The 17,525-nt window shown below is 35.2% G+C and overlaps 1 protein-coding gene across 2 annotated transcripts in view; it reads left to right on the top strand.

Moving 5' to 3' along the window:
• The window catches only part of VGLL3 (vestigial like family member 3), a 49,052-nt gene extending 32,366 nt beyond the window's left edge, over window positions 1-16,686 (top strand). For both annotated transcript variants that reach the window (XM_079766754.1, XM_079766755.1), the window contains exon 4: window positions 10,645-16,686. In XM_079766754.1, the coding sequence (XP_079622880.1) occupies window positions 10,645-10,688 (44 nt within the window). In that variant the 3' untranslated portion in view covers window positions 10,689-16,686. The remainder of the gene's footprint in view (window positions 1-10,644) is intronic.
• Window positions 16,687-17,525: the final 839 nt, after the last annotated feature.

The following is a 17,525-nucleotide window of genomic DNA, read 5'->3' on the forward strand; positions in this document are numbered from 1 at the left end:
CATATGTCACACTGCCCAAAGCATGGGGTTTTCTCTCACGATCCTTCTACCTTACAGGGTGAGTGCAGAGGCTTTCTGAGAGGAATTTGCATGTTTTAGGATGCATTTGCTTAATAATACAAATAACCACACGTGCACATAAATGTGTGTGTGTGTGTGTGTGTGTGTGTGTGTGTGATCAATTTGAATCCCTGTTAAATACAATTTGCTTTAGGGATAATGCTATTTCTCATACATTGCTGGTAGAAAATTGAAAAGTTATAAGCTTTTTAAATACTAGAAAATGTATTACAATTTAAAGTACTCATAGACTTTGGCCCTGTGAGTCTATGCCACATAAATATAAGCAATGGCATTTGAAGATATATGTGCAAATTGTTTATTGTGACAATGTTCACAGTAGTAAAATACTAGAATCACATGTCTGCCATGAAGAAGGGGATCTATGAGTGAAATATGTTCTATGTGGTTTTGATGACTAAAAAAATAAAAGCTACAGAAGAACATACATATGCACTTATTGTCAAAAATGGATGACAAGAAATCCTGGATGTATGTGAGTCTGTGTGGTGTGTGCATGTACATATAATTCAATGAAAGTAGAGAAAACTAGTTGGTCAACATGTGTTTCCTTTTAGGGCTGCAGGTATTGCGGTCACTAATTTGAATTCAAGGAGGAGAGAAGGAGAAGAGTATAGAACAAAAAACGTATATACATATACTGTATATATGTATGTATTTATGTATGTGTGTATATGAATATGTATGTGTGTGAACCAGAAACAGGTAGAGGAAATAGATATTAATTTTATTGATAATTTATCCTCACCATCAAATCACTTAGGGGCCCATAAAAATGATTGCCAGAGATATGTATGGGCAAAGCAGAGAACCAAAAAATAGATTCTAGGACCAATATCACCACTTTGCTGTATTAGGTTGAATAACTCTCATAACCTCTTCCTTAGATGCAAAATGAAAACGATAAGTCCTTTGACACAACTGGGAGGGAGATATCAATGAACGAGTGCCCAGGCTTGTGTTTTCTAGATGTTGACACATGATGCAGAACTAAAGCTCTCATTATTCTTAATAAATATGGTGCATTTCAAACAGATAAAGAAGTTCACACTGGAGATCATAATGACATGTGAATAATGGAGATGCAAGCTTTAAACACCTCTGCCACTTCCTGACTGTATCTTTTGGAGTTAAATGTCGTAGTAGTGGTGTTTGCTGGTATTATACAGTAAAAAAAGGGTGCTTTTTCTTAATTGGGCACACAATTGGAGAGGTGGGATAAAGAGTAAAGATAAGGGTTTGAGGAGTTATCGGTATGTATAACTTCAAGACATTTTTAAACATAATTTTCTCTCTCTAGAACAAACACGGGGCCACATGGAATGAGAGGGTACTAAGAGAAAAGACATTCTATCTCACTGTGCTTATGTGTTGCTGAGATGTTTATTCTTGTCACTCATGAAAGTGCCAGTGAAATTTTATGTGCAGAATAAGGACTTGGATCACTTATTGATTAAACTACCCACTGTGTATATAATTAAACTACCCACACTCTATTAATACTTGCTAATTTGTAAAGACTGTGAACTAAAAAAAACCCCACAAAATGGATTCATTTTCTATTCGAGTATTAATTTTGTAAACAATTTTTTATGGATAGCTCTCTGAAATGTTTTCTTTTTGCTTTTTAAATTGCAAGCAATGTTAGACAATGCCATCATCCTTAGATTGTTCTTAAATGAGTTGTCACCAACTAGCTCTGGTTGGGATTGGGGACTTTTTCAAACTGTCATGTCTTCCCAAGAGAAACATATGTTGCTCACCTGCGAGGGGACCTATAGAGGTTGAAAGAAACTCCTGGGTAATTCTAGCATGACTCCAAATGGAGAATCACTCAAAGATAAAAGGCTTGTTTTAGGGGTCAGCCTCTTTTGTATCAGCAAAGTATCTTTTCAATAATACTTTGATATTTCTCATATCACATACAAGGGTACATCTGAAAGAAACAGCTCAAAAGAAGAAATCTGTTTCAGAACTTGTTCCCAGACAATTTTACATTAGCTTTCAGACAGGCTGCAATGATTATATACAAAATTCTATACGGCCTGTGGAATCTACACATTCTCTTTATTCTCTTTCGGGCTGCCCAACGCTTCTCTTATTGTTCTATTTATCAACAATATAAGGTTTCACAAACAGTTGTCTGTGGCCAACATGTTCTGAATTCCTAGGCAAAAAGATGACCAAAAACAGTCTTGCAAGAGACTGATGTGAAGCAAAATAAGCTGTGTTTTTTGTGTTTTTTTTTTTCAATACAGCCTGACATACTGGAGATTTAACTTCATGATTTTTGTCAACCACAGCGTGTGTTATATATAATACATATTTTCATAGCTGCTTTGAGCAGTATCAGATTATGCTTAGCATCCTCATAATCATTGAAGCTCTATTTATGTTTTTTTTTTATTAGATAGACTTTTCTGGAAAATGTCAGAGAACAAACTTGTGAAAAATTACTTATGTCAATGTAGAATTTACATATATATATATATGTGTGTGTGTGTGTGTGTGTGTGTGTGTGTGTGTAACATATCTCATTCTTACTCTTTCCCAATATGTTTTGATTTAATGGAGAGATTGATTAACCCTTTGCACTCGCTTGCTTTTTCCAATTCCTTTATTCTACTGCTAACCGTGGCGAGTCACACTCGACATCCGAGTGCAAAGGGTTAAACCAAATAGTCATAAAAATAGGTTTGTATTTCTGCGGTTCTAAAGTAATATTTTAAAATCTCGTATCTTTAACTCATTAATACTCACAGGTAAAGTGTCTCCCCTGTCAGTGTTGTGTCCCTGATCATGGTTTTATGGAGAAGCAAGGAATCCAGATTAGCCCGTCCTCTGGTTGGATTATCTATTTTCTGGATCATAAAGCTGTCACTGCATAACCTAGAAACCTTTTTAAAGATGCATGTTTGGCTGCATTTGTTATCCAACAGATGTCTGGATAGTTAGAATCTCTTGAGAGTACTATAACTTGTGGTTTCAGTTACAATAAGTGATCCAAGCATTTTTTGGATTTGCTCCTCTCCAGTTCTGGGAGAAAATCTGTAGAAGAAATTACAGAGGGTGTTCCATTTCACTCCTCCCCACTCCCTTTTCCCTTTATTCTTTGTCTCTGTCTTCAAAGTTCCTTTGTATCTGCTTTTGAAATTGAGGTCACTGGATTGGTGAGCCATGTCTGCATTCCATATTGCACCCCCTGATCCCAAACTGCTTTTACCCAAGAGGTTTTCACACTGACATTCAAATTTTGATCATGGTAAATTTCCACTGTGATCAAAAACGATGTAACTCTGTGGTTTTCATTTTACTTTATATCGTATGCAAGGTCAGTTTTGAAATGACTGATTCAGATTTGTACCTCCATATCCCGATGCTTAAAGTATTTGCCAGTTTCCCTTCCAGCAGGGCATTTGAACTTACACGTGTGTGAGGAAATGAAGTCGCTAAAGGCAAAGGCTGAAGATGCTGTGCTTGGGAGGGTTTGTGATTCTGGAGGGAGTGAGGTGCTGAGGGGGCAGACAGACCGAGGTGCTCGCTGTCTGGGTCTGGGAAAACACCTTGGCACGAACTGCTCGCCAGCGGCAGTGTTTGCCTCAGGTGTGCAGGTGCTGTGCTCCTTACAGTAACGTAGCAAATGATGGTCTGCTGGGTTTTACATTTCTACTCTTCTAAATCTGAGTTTAAAGACATTTTGACAAGTTCAGACAGTTTTCACCTCATTGATTCAGACAGCACTACTGCATGGAGATTTAAAATCAATTCTAAATGTGCCTTGAGGAAACATCTTCATACGCAGAAAAACCTCCCTCTGCTAATAAATGATTACACTGTCATATTTAGGAGTCTTTTACCATTGCTTTAGTGTGTAAGAGATGTAATGATAAGAAGGTAATTGTAATTCAAATGTCATAACATATTTAATCTTTTTTCAGGGGGTGGGCGGGGAGAGATTAACCAAAGAACTTATATGCCTAAGCATGGTGAAGGCCTGGGGCAGGGAGTAACAGGGGTGAGATGGAGGGGTCAATGAGGAATAAAAGGGGACATCTATAATACTTTCAACAATAAAGGTAAATTTTTTACAAGTACATCTTATTTGGAATGACTTTAAAAAGAACTATTGTTCAACATTTAAGTACTAAGTGTGGAGGTACTTAGTACTCATCAAACTGGCAAAATATTTTTAATATATGAGAAAAAATGTGAATATGCTTAATATACAAAAATACTTAGAAATCTATGGAGAAATTACTTTCTTAGAAGCATAGAAAATTGGCCAAAGATAAAACACAGAGAAAGAAATGCCATAATCAAATAATGTTCAGCTTCACTAATGCTGGAAAAACTGCAAAATGAAACAATTAGATACTTTCAATCTGTAATAATAATAATAAATAGGAAATAAATTATGATTGTACAGACTTCCTGAAACATTTAACACCAGCAGTGACAATGAAATATGCAAATGTAAGTATACACAGTGTTTGGGTTCAGCAAGCACGTTTTCAGAAATATCTTATCCACTAAAGCATTCACGTAATGTATATTCACCTATTTGTAGGTGTGTATATCCAAATGATGTAGATTTATAGAGAACTGTGTAATTTATGGTATAGAGTGCAATGGATATTGTGCAGCCCTTCCAAAGGGTTTATCTACATGTATATTCTGGCATTGAATGGCTTTCCAACATAATATTGCTGGTGAAATAAGCATGTTGTAAGCACAGTATAAATAGAGGTGTGAGTATGTGTCTACATCCAAAGTATACTGAGCGAGTTGTTTGATTATGGGATATTATGTAGAACGTTTACTTTCTAAACACTCCATAACTTGATTTTCAAACGAGAAATCTATGCTGTTTTGAAATTAAAAGAAAAGAATAAAGGGGGACTCCATGGTGGCTAAACACGATCTATTTTGATATGCACCTGAAATGAAATGGGAGCTCCCAAACTGGGTCGCTCTCACTCTTACTCCCTGCCGCTACGTTAGCGTTAAGGTGCTACCTCCACATAGATCTTATTTGGAAATTCTTAACTAGCATTTAAACCAATTGTCCCAGGGCTCAGACAAACAAATGCGGTTGTATGATCATTACCAGTGATAATTTTATAAAGTAGGAGAAGACAATATGATTGTCTCTAGCATCACTTTCTTTGTGATCATTTTTCATTGTGTCAGTGTTAGAGGTGAAGGTTGGATATTTTGATAAAGCATCTAATACAGTGTTGTATACATTTATATTTATAATGAATATGGCATATCTTATTAAAGCAGGGATTCATCTTGTTTGTTTTTTTAATTAAGAATAAGCTACCAACTTATTATCTAATAGTAAGCATTCTGATTTAAAAGGGTTTCTAGACTCTTATTATCTACTAGAGGCGTGGTGCATGAAAATTCATGCACTGGAGGGGGTGTCCCTCAGCTCAGCCTCCCCCCTCGCACAGTCCAGGAGCCCTCAGGGGCGGGAGGTGACCCGGCGATCAGGGGAAGGTGATGCCCCCATTATACCCCTGCTGCTGCCACTGCTGGCAGTGCAAGACTCAGCCAGCCCTGGTTACCTGAGCCTCAGGCAGCCCTGGGTGTTTGGGCAGCCACCATCTGAGACTTGCTTCTGCCTTGGGCTGGCCCTGGGCAGCTGGGGGACTCCAGAGGCAGGCTCCCCAGCAGGGCTGAGGGGACTGGGTGCCGCCATCTTGTGGCTGTGGGAGCCGCCATCTTTGAGGGTGTGACAGTCAATTAGCATATTCCCTCCTTATTGGCTGTGAGTGCTGCCATCTTTGTGAGGGTGTGATGGTCAATTAGCTTATTCCCTCTTTATTAGATAGGATGAAATGAAAAAATTATATTTATTCATTTAAGTATTTTCTTTACTTTTAGGCCATAAAATATTCTAGCCACACTTGCAGGTTTTATGTTTTACTTTTTCTTCTCTTTATATCAATAGCATGTACCGCTAGTGTATGTTTACCACATTACTTTTATTATCTCCAGCAGTAAAATTAATTAAAAACATATTCTACTTATTTAAGCATTGTTAAGCATTGTTAAGCTTCCTTGGAAGTAAGACGTGCTTTTCTAATGGATGTGACTAACAAACATTGCCTAAATGTCAGGTGCACCAGAGTGTCACCTTTTCAGTAACTATTTTTATTATTTATTTATTTTTTTCTAAATAAATAAATAATAAAATGTAACCTCACCAAGTGTGAGTATTCTTAGCTCAACCCAATGATGTCTCCATTGCGTTTAGTTTGAAACAATTTATCAGAGCTGGCCTGGTGCTCAGTTGGTTACAGTACCGTTCCAATATGCCAAAGTTGTGGGTTTGATTCTGGTCAGGGCACATAAAGAATCAATAATGAATGTGTAAATAAGTGGAACAGCAAATGATGTTTCTCTCTCTCTCTCATCAATCAATAAATAAAAGATTTTCCCATTTAGAGATAAAACCTCTTCTCAGATTCTTCCTTCCCTCACTTTCTCCCTAGGATTGTCTATCTACTCCTAAAGTTAGTCACATTTCAAAAATTGTCAATTAAGAGGTTGCTGTCAGATGTTTGGTCTTGTCATTTCAATCCTCTCCTGGCCTTTGTTTCCAAGCATATTTCCTCCCCGCGCTCTTCCTCTCTCTGCATTCTCTGTACCGGGCTCCCTTGATAATGAACTATTTCACTTGATTTCAGCCTCAGTGCTTGTGATCCTCCCACATGCTCAGGTGGTGTGGCCCATGTCATTTCTCCTGCCACGGGGTGCCCATATGATAGCTATGGAACCTGACTGGCAGACTCACCATAATACTTTCTGAGCCAATGTATCCTTCTTGGAGAACCCAGGGAAAATTGAGGATCTAAGGAGGGGGAATTCTCCAGGCTTTTCATGCTTGCTATTTCTACTTCCTTATCCCCAGAGTCTATTGCAAAAATTGAATCTGTGAAGCTATTGCCTCCCCAAAATCTCAGCGAGAAAATGAGTTATGGTGCCTTATTCAACAGATTTTTCAAATTTTAAAGGGAGATCATATTACGATCTTCCTTGATCAAGACTTCTCTCCTATTCCTAATTATCCTAAATTTATTTTCTGTGTTCATACTTTTTTCACGCTCTTCCTGGGTCTGGTTTTCCCTTTTTCTTTCGGTGGTCAGGTGGTGGTGGTGACAGAAATGGAGGGGGGAACTGGGTCTGTGGGCTGAGATTTCCTTTTCAGTTTTTCTTCTGAGTCCCAGACTCCCAACTCGGAAGCCAACGGTCTGATGTCTGTTTCCAGGTCCATTTCTTACGACAACCTCGTAGGCCAAATGGCTACCTCATGTCTTCAATGTTCACACTGGGGAAGTTTGGGGGGAGGTGGTTATCTATATCAAAAAACATTTCAGTTAATATGACATAGCCTATTGCATTATTAAAGTGCATAGTCTTCATTCGAAGTATAACAAATAGTAATCATTCACCACAGCTTAGGAAAAACATTGCAGATGTATAGTTAAGAAAAATCACTAAGACAGCTATTTTGTTAATCCTGACATCCGTTCCATTAAAGTGTTTCTAAATAGTGAAAAAATAATATAAAAGTGCATTAGCAATTCCTTGAATTGATTTATGAGAGAATTTTGATTTGGGAAGTTAGGATGTATAAGCCAGTGTCACAGCCTACAGCCTACATAGTCCATACAGGAGACGCCAGGCTCTGACATCAGACCATCTCGTCTTCAATCCTAGCTCTACTGCTTGATAGTTGCATAACTTTTCTTAGTTTCAATTTTCTCATTTGTAAAATGGATACTATTATAGCATGGTGGGTGTCATTAAATGAGATAGTTCATGTAAAGCACTTAGCACAGTGCCTGGCATATTCAGCCCCAAGATAATGCTCATTAACATAATTTTATGCTGTTTTTTTTCCTTTCTACTGACAATCTCATTGACTAAATGATCAAACAAATGTGGATTACAAGTATAGAAGATAAATATGGGTGATTTCAGACAGCCAGTGGGGAGATTTCAGGATATGTTATAAATTTATTTTATATTTTATATGGTTTAAGTTAGGGAAGTGAGAAGAAAAAAAAAAGCCTGAATAGGAACAAAATCATAGCAGTGGGTTTTGTGTTCTGGTAAACAATTTAAGGAAATCCTAAATATATGTAGATCACATAAGGATGATGAGTTAATGATATATGCAGACCACATAAAGTTCATGTGGATTAATGATTCCGTCCTCTTTAACCTTTATTGGGAAAACTAAATGTACTGCATAGCTTTTTAATGTCCTGATCTACCCTCATCAACTGTATAACAAGGACAATTATAGCCACACTTCTCTGTTGCAACTTATTAGTAGTAGGCTTTGTTGCTTGTGGTTCATTTTCTTGTGCTTTGCTTATGCCTATTTTGAAATTTACAGGTATGACTATCTGACCATTAAAGGAAAGGTTTGATTTATGTGCCTTCACCACATTAGATATTTAATGCATTTCAGGTCATAGATGAATTGAATTGATTTTTTTAAGGTAATGCAAAGACTTGACAACAACAAAAAATGGAAGAGATGAAGTTATAACGAGAGAATGCCTTCTGTTATTCTGGTTGGAAAATTTAGGGCTATGTTAAGTAATTCAATTCTTGTCCACAGAAAAAGGCTAACATGATTTTGAAGGAGTCGTATGTCTTGGCAAAGCAAACTAGGGATTGCCTTTATTTAAAGGGGAAAAAAGACACTCAAACCACTTGATGATTCCAACACTATTCATGACTTGCGGTGCTGACATTCTATAGATTGATGGAGTCTTCAAGTGTGGAAATACTGAGTCATACAGAAGATGAGACGTTTTAATAATGAAAAAAAAATATTTATGCAGTCAGCAGATTGTCAGTTAAGGTGGTTTCGATTATAAGAGTCACCCAACAGAGACTAGGGTATGTTGTAAATTATTCTAACCACACAATCATTTGAAAATGAGTAAAGCAAACAGAGTGAATTGGTATACCCCAAATCCTTTTATCTCCTTTCTCCCCCTCATTCTCCTCTTTATCCTCCTATTCCTCCTTTGAAATGGGGGTAGGGGTAGGGGGCTGTAGACTCCGTATCTAAACATAATATATGTACACATGAGAAAAATAAGATGAGACTAAACTTTCTTCAGGAAGTGTTGTTTTTCTCCACAAATGCTACAGAATTCAGTGACTTGTGGTTCTCTGAGTTGCTTGTTTCCTATTTGTTTCTTTTCCTTTATGTAGTTGGTTTGAGACTGTCTTAATGTCTCCCATCAGTGACTAGCTAACTGTGTCCATTTTGTAATGATAACCATTGTTTCATAAAATTCTTTGACAAGTTGGAGAGACAAGATATGAAATCCTTGCATCTGGTTTAGTAACAATTGCAGTTGCAAACCATGCTGGTTCCTTTAACCGTTCTATTGCCGACATCCAGCCCAGACTTCAGCAGTTTTAGATCAAGGATCAAGAAGCTAGCCTGTGATCCCAGCACCCACAAAACAGCAATCAGGCTGCGTTCTATCCCTTGTGTAATAGCCTTAACTTCATGTTTTGGTATGTGGTTTAAAAAAATTAAGAGCAACCATTATTCTGGATATTTACTCTTCCAAATATTTATGCCCCAGGACAAAAATAATGGAAACTGAAGAAAATGGCTCCAAGTGGGTATAAGTTGAAGGAGTTATACTAATTGCCCATATCAGAAATTAGTCCATTGACTATATGAGTACCAAATCAGAGTTACTTTTTTGTTTCATTTCCTGTTTGATAAACTTCTTCCTAAGTACTTTAGCTATGCGTTGGAATTCATACATGTTCACATGTTTTTCTTTTGTCACTATTCTTTTAAATTTACCTGCAAATTTTATTTCCTTTCTATGAAGTTTAGATTTTTGTAAGCCATCTTAACTATTTTCTGGAGGAAAATGTGATAAAAATAAGTACATTTATAAGTAGACTATAGGTTTGTGCTATTAGCTGTGAACTGACTATATCTATTTTGCTGACAAAACTAGATTCAGTTTTTAATTGAACTGAATTAAAAACTGAATCTAGTTTTTAATTGCTCACTATAATTTATAGCAATCCCACAGTGGAATACATTTCAAAATAACACTAGGATTTATTTACTATTTTAGTCCCAAAAGTATCATTTTTGTTACTAAAAAGTATTACAGTATTAACTCAAGTGCTGCCTAAATATCCTGAAGATTTGTTACATCATTTCCCCCCAATTTCAGCTTCCTTTGAAATTAGAAATAAAATGGTTTATTTTATTGTTTTATTCACTCATACTCCCAGGAAATAGAAAACGCACTAAAGAATTTGTACTGTCCAAATAGCACTACTCTCTGGTCAAGAGTTCTTGTCATCTGTTGGCTGATATTTGTTAAACTATGAACTCAAGCACTGACTTTCCTTGGAGATCAGGTGTTCTGACCTCACAGCCAAGATTGTCTTTTTGGTTCCTGTATCTCGTGCATTGTAGATGATGCCTATTCTTTTAGTGTGACATATATTAATGCTTTTCGTTGTTCTCATTGTCACTTTTTCTAGGTCTACAGCACCAAGACAAGAGCAAGGAATCACCCTGGTACTGAAATGCACGGTATTAATAAGTCAGATTGAAGCATGAGTCCTCGGGCCCACTGGGAATAGATGCTGCCAGGATTTTCCATTCTGCGATTGGACACCATAGACATGGAAGGAGAAGAGGAGTGTCAGCCAGCTGACTTTGCATTGGAGCCTTTTCTTGAGAAAGCACAGTGGGTCCTAGACATTGAAGAAAAGCATTTTTGTTTATTTTTCCCCTCATCTGAGCCTTTGCCAACTGTGCAACTCTTTTTTTTTTTTTTTTTTTTTTTGGTCTTGCTTTTATCTCAATACACGGTTTAATTTTTGTTTCATTTTGATTATTTTTTTTTTAACCAACCACCTTGTCAGGAAAAGATGAATCACAAATGAATATGCTCATTCTTTCAGGAATAAAATTGTATAGCTCTATGTGCATCTATTTTTGTAGAAATACAGAAAGTTTGATTTAGCATTGATGGGCTATTTTTGAGGGATGTATTTTTTTTAATATTGTAAAAAATCGTTAAGTTCTGTTTAAAGAACTTGCTCTCAGAGAAGCACTGGCAAAAAAAAAATGTTTAAAATGCTTGTCTTTTAAGATGTCTGTGATATGCTCTGTGCTTTCTAGGTTACCTCAAGTGTTTGATAGTTTATCCCTTTTTACAGAAGTAGCACCATAGGCAAGCCAATATAGTGTTGTATTACATTAAATCTCAGTGAAGATTGAATTCCATGCTACCTTACTTTGCTTTGAGTAATATGTATAGCTTGAAAAGGAAGTTTTTTAGTGAACACACTAAAGAAAGAATATTTGATTACTTTGATTCTCCCAATGAGTACTTGTAGGTTGATTTAAAAAGTTTTGCATAAACCTGCAATCAGATGAAGAATTTGCATAGAATATGTAATTCTCTTTGTAGTCCATCTGAGTTTGATAAATGGAATCTGAGATTTTAGCCAACTACTGGAAACAAACTGCATTTAACCATGCTACCTTTGAGTGCCAGTGACTTATTTTTCTCATTCATGGCAATTTTTAAGGTCATATTTTAAGTGGAGTTCTTTTCCTGGACATAGTTTGAAGGGATACTATTTGGGAAATTACAAGACATATTACAAAGCCTTTAATTCAATGACTCTTTCTGATCATGTTACCTATCATTGTGAATTGAAAACTAATGTAGTGTATGTGCAATATTTTAAACATAGGTTTTTGCAAGTTTTGTGTTTTTTTTTAAATCTGGGTTTAGGTGATTTAATTCTTTATAAGAAAGACACTTAGAGCAAAATGAAATTTCAATTTGAATTTATACCACAATTACTGAAATTTGATTAACAATTTGACAATTTGTTATTTAAAATTTATTGTTGAAAACCCCAATTCAAGTGGACTGGCCATCAGAATGTAAATAAGGTAAAGTTAGAATTATTATTAAGAGCCTTTTAGAAAAATATTATGAAAGGAGCAGTTAATGATAGTTTAAGGACTTTTAATGCAAAGTCCATTCTTTTTTCCAGGTCTTTTCAGAAATGGGTCATGTTAAAAAGTTAATGTTATAGAGAAGTTTTTTGGTAAAAAAATTTCTCTCAATTTTTTTTTCCATCCCTCTCTTCACCCATGTGAAATGCAATGTTTAGTGAAAGACCACTCTTCATCTTAAATTGTGTATATTATGTATGTGAACATTTTAGATATAAGAACAACAAAACCTCTGCTTAGCTAGGCAGAGTTCTCACAGATAATTTTCAAATATGTCCCTTAGCTGTATCTCACGCATTAGTTTTCTTTCCTGGAGCATCTCATGAGGTATACGCTGTCTTGTGGTATTCCTATCACTCCATACCTTGCTTCTTCTTAGCCAGACTCTCCTTAGCACAATATGCACATTGTTACCTAATTTGAGGCCCAAACTTAAGGTATCTGCCACTTACTAATCACATGAACATAGATTTTTAGGGCCTGGCTTAATTAAATGATCTACATTTTGATTTATAATTTGATATATTACAGTTGTTAGTAATTTTGCCAAAGTCTGTGGAGCACAGAGTTGAATGTATCTATAAAATTGGTTTCATTTGTGTCCTCCTGAGTTTTCAAAGACAAGTATTTGGTATTCCCATGGGAAGATTCACTGGGGATTATTTATTTTTCTCTTCTTCCCTTGGACCTATTAACTTTTTTTTTTCAGTGTCTCTGAGAATGGAATGGTACACCAACTCATTTAAATCATTCAATTGGATTTTCCCAGTTAAGAGAAGAAAAGTATTAACTCTCTGCCCTTTTCCTTATTCTCCGCTGAATTGAATTGAAGGAGAGAGAGCAATTAGATAGCTTCACTCTAAATTGAGACTGTGTTCTGTGTCACTCCTGGCAACCATAGGATAAAATGTTCCTTGGCTCTGGGGGCCTAAGAAAAGTTGGGGACCTAAATTCTGCTGTACACAGGAAATTTTTGTAAGTGAGAAGGGGCCTAGGTGTTGTTGGCACAGCAAGGATTAGATTTCTGCGTATGCAAGGAGTGGATCCAATCTAAGTGAAAAGAGAATGAGTGCATGTGTATAATTGTCTGGCACCCCTTACTATGATGACATTATCATTACCAGCAGAAGTTATAAAAAAGGATCAGTTGTAATTTAGCATGGTGTTCTGAATTTATTTTAGGTTTAAAATGCTAGCACACTCTGGGTCTGGTTTGCTAACATCAAAATGATGCGGTTGAACTTAGAGTCTTCCAAACTGCTTTATTGAGGGCTACCACCTCCTTCCTCAATTTCACGTGGATCCACTCTATCTTTGACTACTTTACAATTTATTCAAGCCTTCTAAAGATCTGTGAGCTAGCCCCTAGAAAATGACCTGATTTAGTTGGCATCTAATCTGTGCTTCCACCTAAACTATCATGAGCTAAGGAACAACATAATAGTGACAAGTCGATCCTAACTGGTTATTGGTCCCTCATTGTTTATTTGAAAAGAGTACTAAACTTTTTAAAAATCAGTGTTTCTTCTTAAGAAGGTTAACCATCCACTCCTCTATTTTTTCTTCTTTCTCATTCCTCTTAAAATTACTTACAATATTATTTTAAGCAAAAGTGGCCACGATTGTCTTGGATTTTGCAAATGAGAACTAGTGGATGACAAATGATTGAGGAATTAATTTCTTTAACTTTATAAAAAACTTTAAAAACAACACATTCCAGGCACTGGCTTAAAATGTGCCACTGAGGAACTCATTATTCATTATGCACATAGTATTTGCCCATTCCTACTCTAAGTGAGACCTATAGAATACATGACAAAATCTATCTCACTTTTACATTTACTGTCTGGTTTAATGTTATATTTGTAATTTAAAATGGCAATCAGAAACTATATTTCAAGAAACTGCATTCTATTTCTTACTGAGTGTCCCTTTGTTAGATAATATTTGCTGAATTAAGTCAATGGGACAGTGGCATTAACTGGTAGAAAAGGAAAGAATTTATGTTAGAGTTCTAATGGGGATATGAATTGAGAAGTAGAATGAATTAATGGAAAAGAGCATTGTGTTGGGCATTAGGTTATTCTCTGAATTCTGGCTTAGCCACAATTAGATATATGTGATTTGGGGGTTTATTTATTTATCTCATGAATAAAGTGGGATAATAATACCTACTGGCAGGCTGTGAAGGTTGAAAATCATATATATGTATATAAAATCCATCATCAGCTCATAGTAAATGTTCAATAAATAACAGCTACCACACATGTCTATCAGTTGAGTGAGTAGGTCATCAAACTGAGCTCCCAAATGTCCTCTCTCTTTACTTCCCATACCCATTTCTGCAGCAGTAGATATATCACTGTGCTTTTCCATAACAAATTAATGCAAGAGAATCTTTGCCTTCTACTAGGTGTTGAAGATAAAATGTAAAATTCTTAATTATCTCTAATATTTGAGTGTGCCATTTATGAAGGAAAATAACCTCTTAGTGGCATCTAGGTTCAACTCTGAGTTTTCTTACATATTCCAAAATTGGATTCATTAGGACCCTGTGTATTTTCTCCAAAATTAAGGCAACAGGTTTGTTAAATCGCCAAAGTTAATATTTTTTTCAGTTATATTTGGGGCTTCCTTAGCACCTGGAATAAAAACATATTTTTTGAAGTTATTCAATTTTTTTTTTCTTCTTGCCATGGAGGAAAAACTGCAAAATATGGTGGAAAAAATTGTCTGCATGTAAAAGGGAGAAAAAAGAAAAAAACACGCAGAACCCTTTAAGTTCTCAGTCAGCAGATTTACTCTGCTTGAGAGAAAAAAGAAACAACTTTATTGGAAGCAGATGTTGACACTGTGTCGGTTATTGAAGATGGAAAGAGTTCAGTTGAACCATTGCAGTTACAAAGGGGTATTGATGGCAGTTAGAATTCCTGTGATTGATCACCTTCACAACAGACAGAAGGACAGCAGAAAGCAGAAACTTTGAGACCAAGACTGCAATCAGCCAGCCAATTTTAATATGCAGCACCCAAGGATGCAGTTTTGTTTTGTTTTATTCTTTCATCCAGGATAAAAGACACATCCTTGAGAAAATGTAAGCCTTGTTTGAGAGAGAAATTAAAATGTATTTCCTAAAATCATGGCCCAAGAACCCTATAAATCTAGTATTAAAGCATTAAAACTATTATTAAAGTTGTTTTAGAAAAGTTAGGTTAAAGTTTTTGTTCAATGATGTATATTGTAGGTGAATCTGAAAACGACACAAAGGTGGATGACTCTGAGATTGGGGTACGTGTGGGCCTGCAAGGAGACCTCAGTCTCAATAGCCTCAACATGTTAATTATCTTAGTAACTTGGTCACAGAACAGACTTTCAGAATTTTTCTGTAGTTTTTTTTTTCTTTTAGTGCTTTCTGGGAATATTACCCTATACACTTTTCCAAAGTATAGAAATAGTCATTATTATTAAACTATCATACTTTTCTTATTTCTTATATATTGTCCATTGTGCTTTTTTTGTTTGTGTGAAAAATATTTTTGTAGTTCCAAATAATTGATCAAACTATTTATCTTGAAATTGCACATGAATTTAGTCCAATAAATTTATCACCCTTTTAAAATTCCAAGAAATAGTAAGTGTAATTTGCCAATTCCATTGTATAAGTAAACGACACTTTCTAGAAAAGTGCAGGTCACCATCAATTAGCTTTCTTTCAAACTGTTTCTGGACTACTAAATTTTGACGTAAGAATAATTCTTTTACTATACAAGATTCTTTAGTTAGCTTTTTTGGTATATGCATAAGATGTGAACTTTTTAAATGATATCTCTTTATACTAATAGAGATGTACATTTTTTCCTATGCTGTGGCAAGGGCAAAAATTAATGATTATTTACATACTTGATTTAATTTCTTAGGATATTTACAATCTTGGATATTATATTTGATTTAAAAATACTATTCCATATATTTTAACAGATTAACAACATAGGGAAGGGTTTTCATGTGAATTATTTGTATCATTTTAAAGTGCATATATTGAAAGGAAAACACAGATTTGATTTGTTTTCATCATATAAATCTAAGTAAGATGTGCTTTTATAAAAAATACATAGTATGTTAAACTTATATTTGTTACTTGGTTAGGTAACCTGAAAATAAATGCTAGAAATATCTCACAATCTTGAAATACAGTGAAATTCCAGATTTGTTAGTTTTATGAGTAATTTTATGCCATCTTAATTTTACATTTCCAGAAAGACAAATGAATCTTAGCTATGTTGTCATTCTTAATTTACAAAAAAAATAGATATAATTCATAAAATTTTGGGCTTTAAAACTAATTATAAAATCATATTTCCCCCTGTTTTTCTTGGGGTTGGGGAGAGAGGCATTTTCATATTTCTATTCACTTTTCAAATGCAAGTCTCATAACTATGTGTTGATGATATAAGATAATGCAGGACTTTGTAATAAAAATAAATGTCATCTTCAATTTGTTCAATAAATAATTTAATGTGAACTTAATGTTTATATTTAATGTAGCATTTTGGTTTCATTTGTATTTCTTGACTCTTAACTAAAGCTGCTTTCTTTTTATTTAATTAAGCAACTTATAAATATCTTTGGAAATTAAAACATCATAGGTTTTTTAATGAGGTTTAGTTAATTTTTAGAGCCAAGAAATGTGTGTTACAGAGAGAAATAGGTTATAAAACCATTGTTAATAATGGACCAGCAAGTGAAATGGGCTGTATTACATAACCGTGGGAAGCTTATGAATATCTTAATACAATATTGCTAAAGTTATAGATAGACTCTTTTGGAGAGAGGCATTTATTTTATTTTATTTTTTTACATTTGTTGATACAGATGAGCAGTGTGGAAAAAGAAACCTAGCTTTCCCAACGCCAACAATTCTTTGAAATGTACCTAGAAGGAAGTCCAAGACCTGATATTTTTAAAGGAAGCTAGAATTTCCCTACCTGGAACTTCTATTTCCTTATTAAATGAATCTTAAACGTGAAAGTGCAAAGTCTGAAAATCAGTATTGAAATCAGTAATGCCTCCAGCATTACAGGTGAAATAACTTGGCACAGGCTTTTAACAGCATATCTTTAGACTAGACTAGTGTCATAAGTTTTCTATGGATACTATAAAAATTACCACAAATTCAATGGCTTAAAACAACACAAATGTATTATCTTATGGCTCTATAGGTCAGACATTTGACATTGGCCTCAGTGGGCTAAAATCAAAGTGTCAGCTGAATTCCTTCTGGATATTCCAAGGCAGAATCTGTTCCGGTGCTGTTTTCAGGATCTGAGACCTTGGCTAATGGCCCCCTTCCTCTATTTCCAAAGCCAGCAATCTCTGGTCAAGT

The sequence above is a fragment of the Cnephaeus nilssonii genome, assembly GCF_951640355.1.
Source record: "Cnephaeus nilssonii genome assembly, chromosome: 3".
NCBI classification, from domain to species: Eukaryota; Metazoa; Chordata; class Mammalia; order Chiroptera; family Vespertilionidae; genus Cnephaeus; species Cnephaeus nilssonii.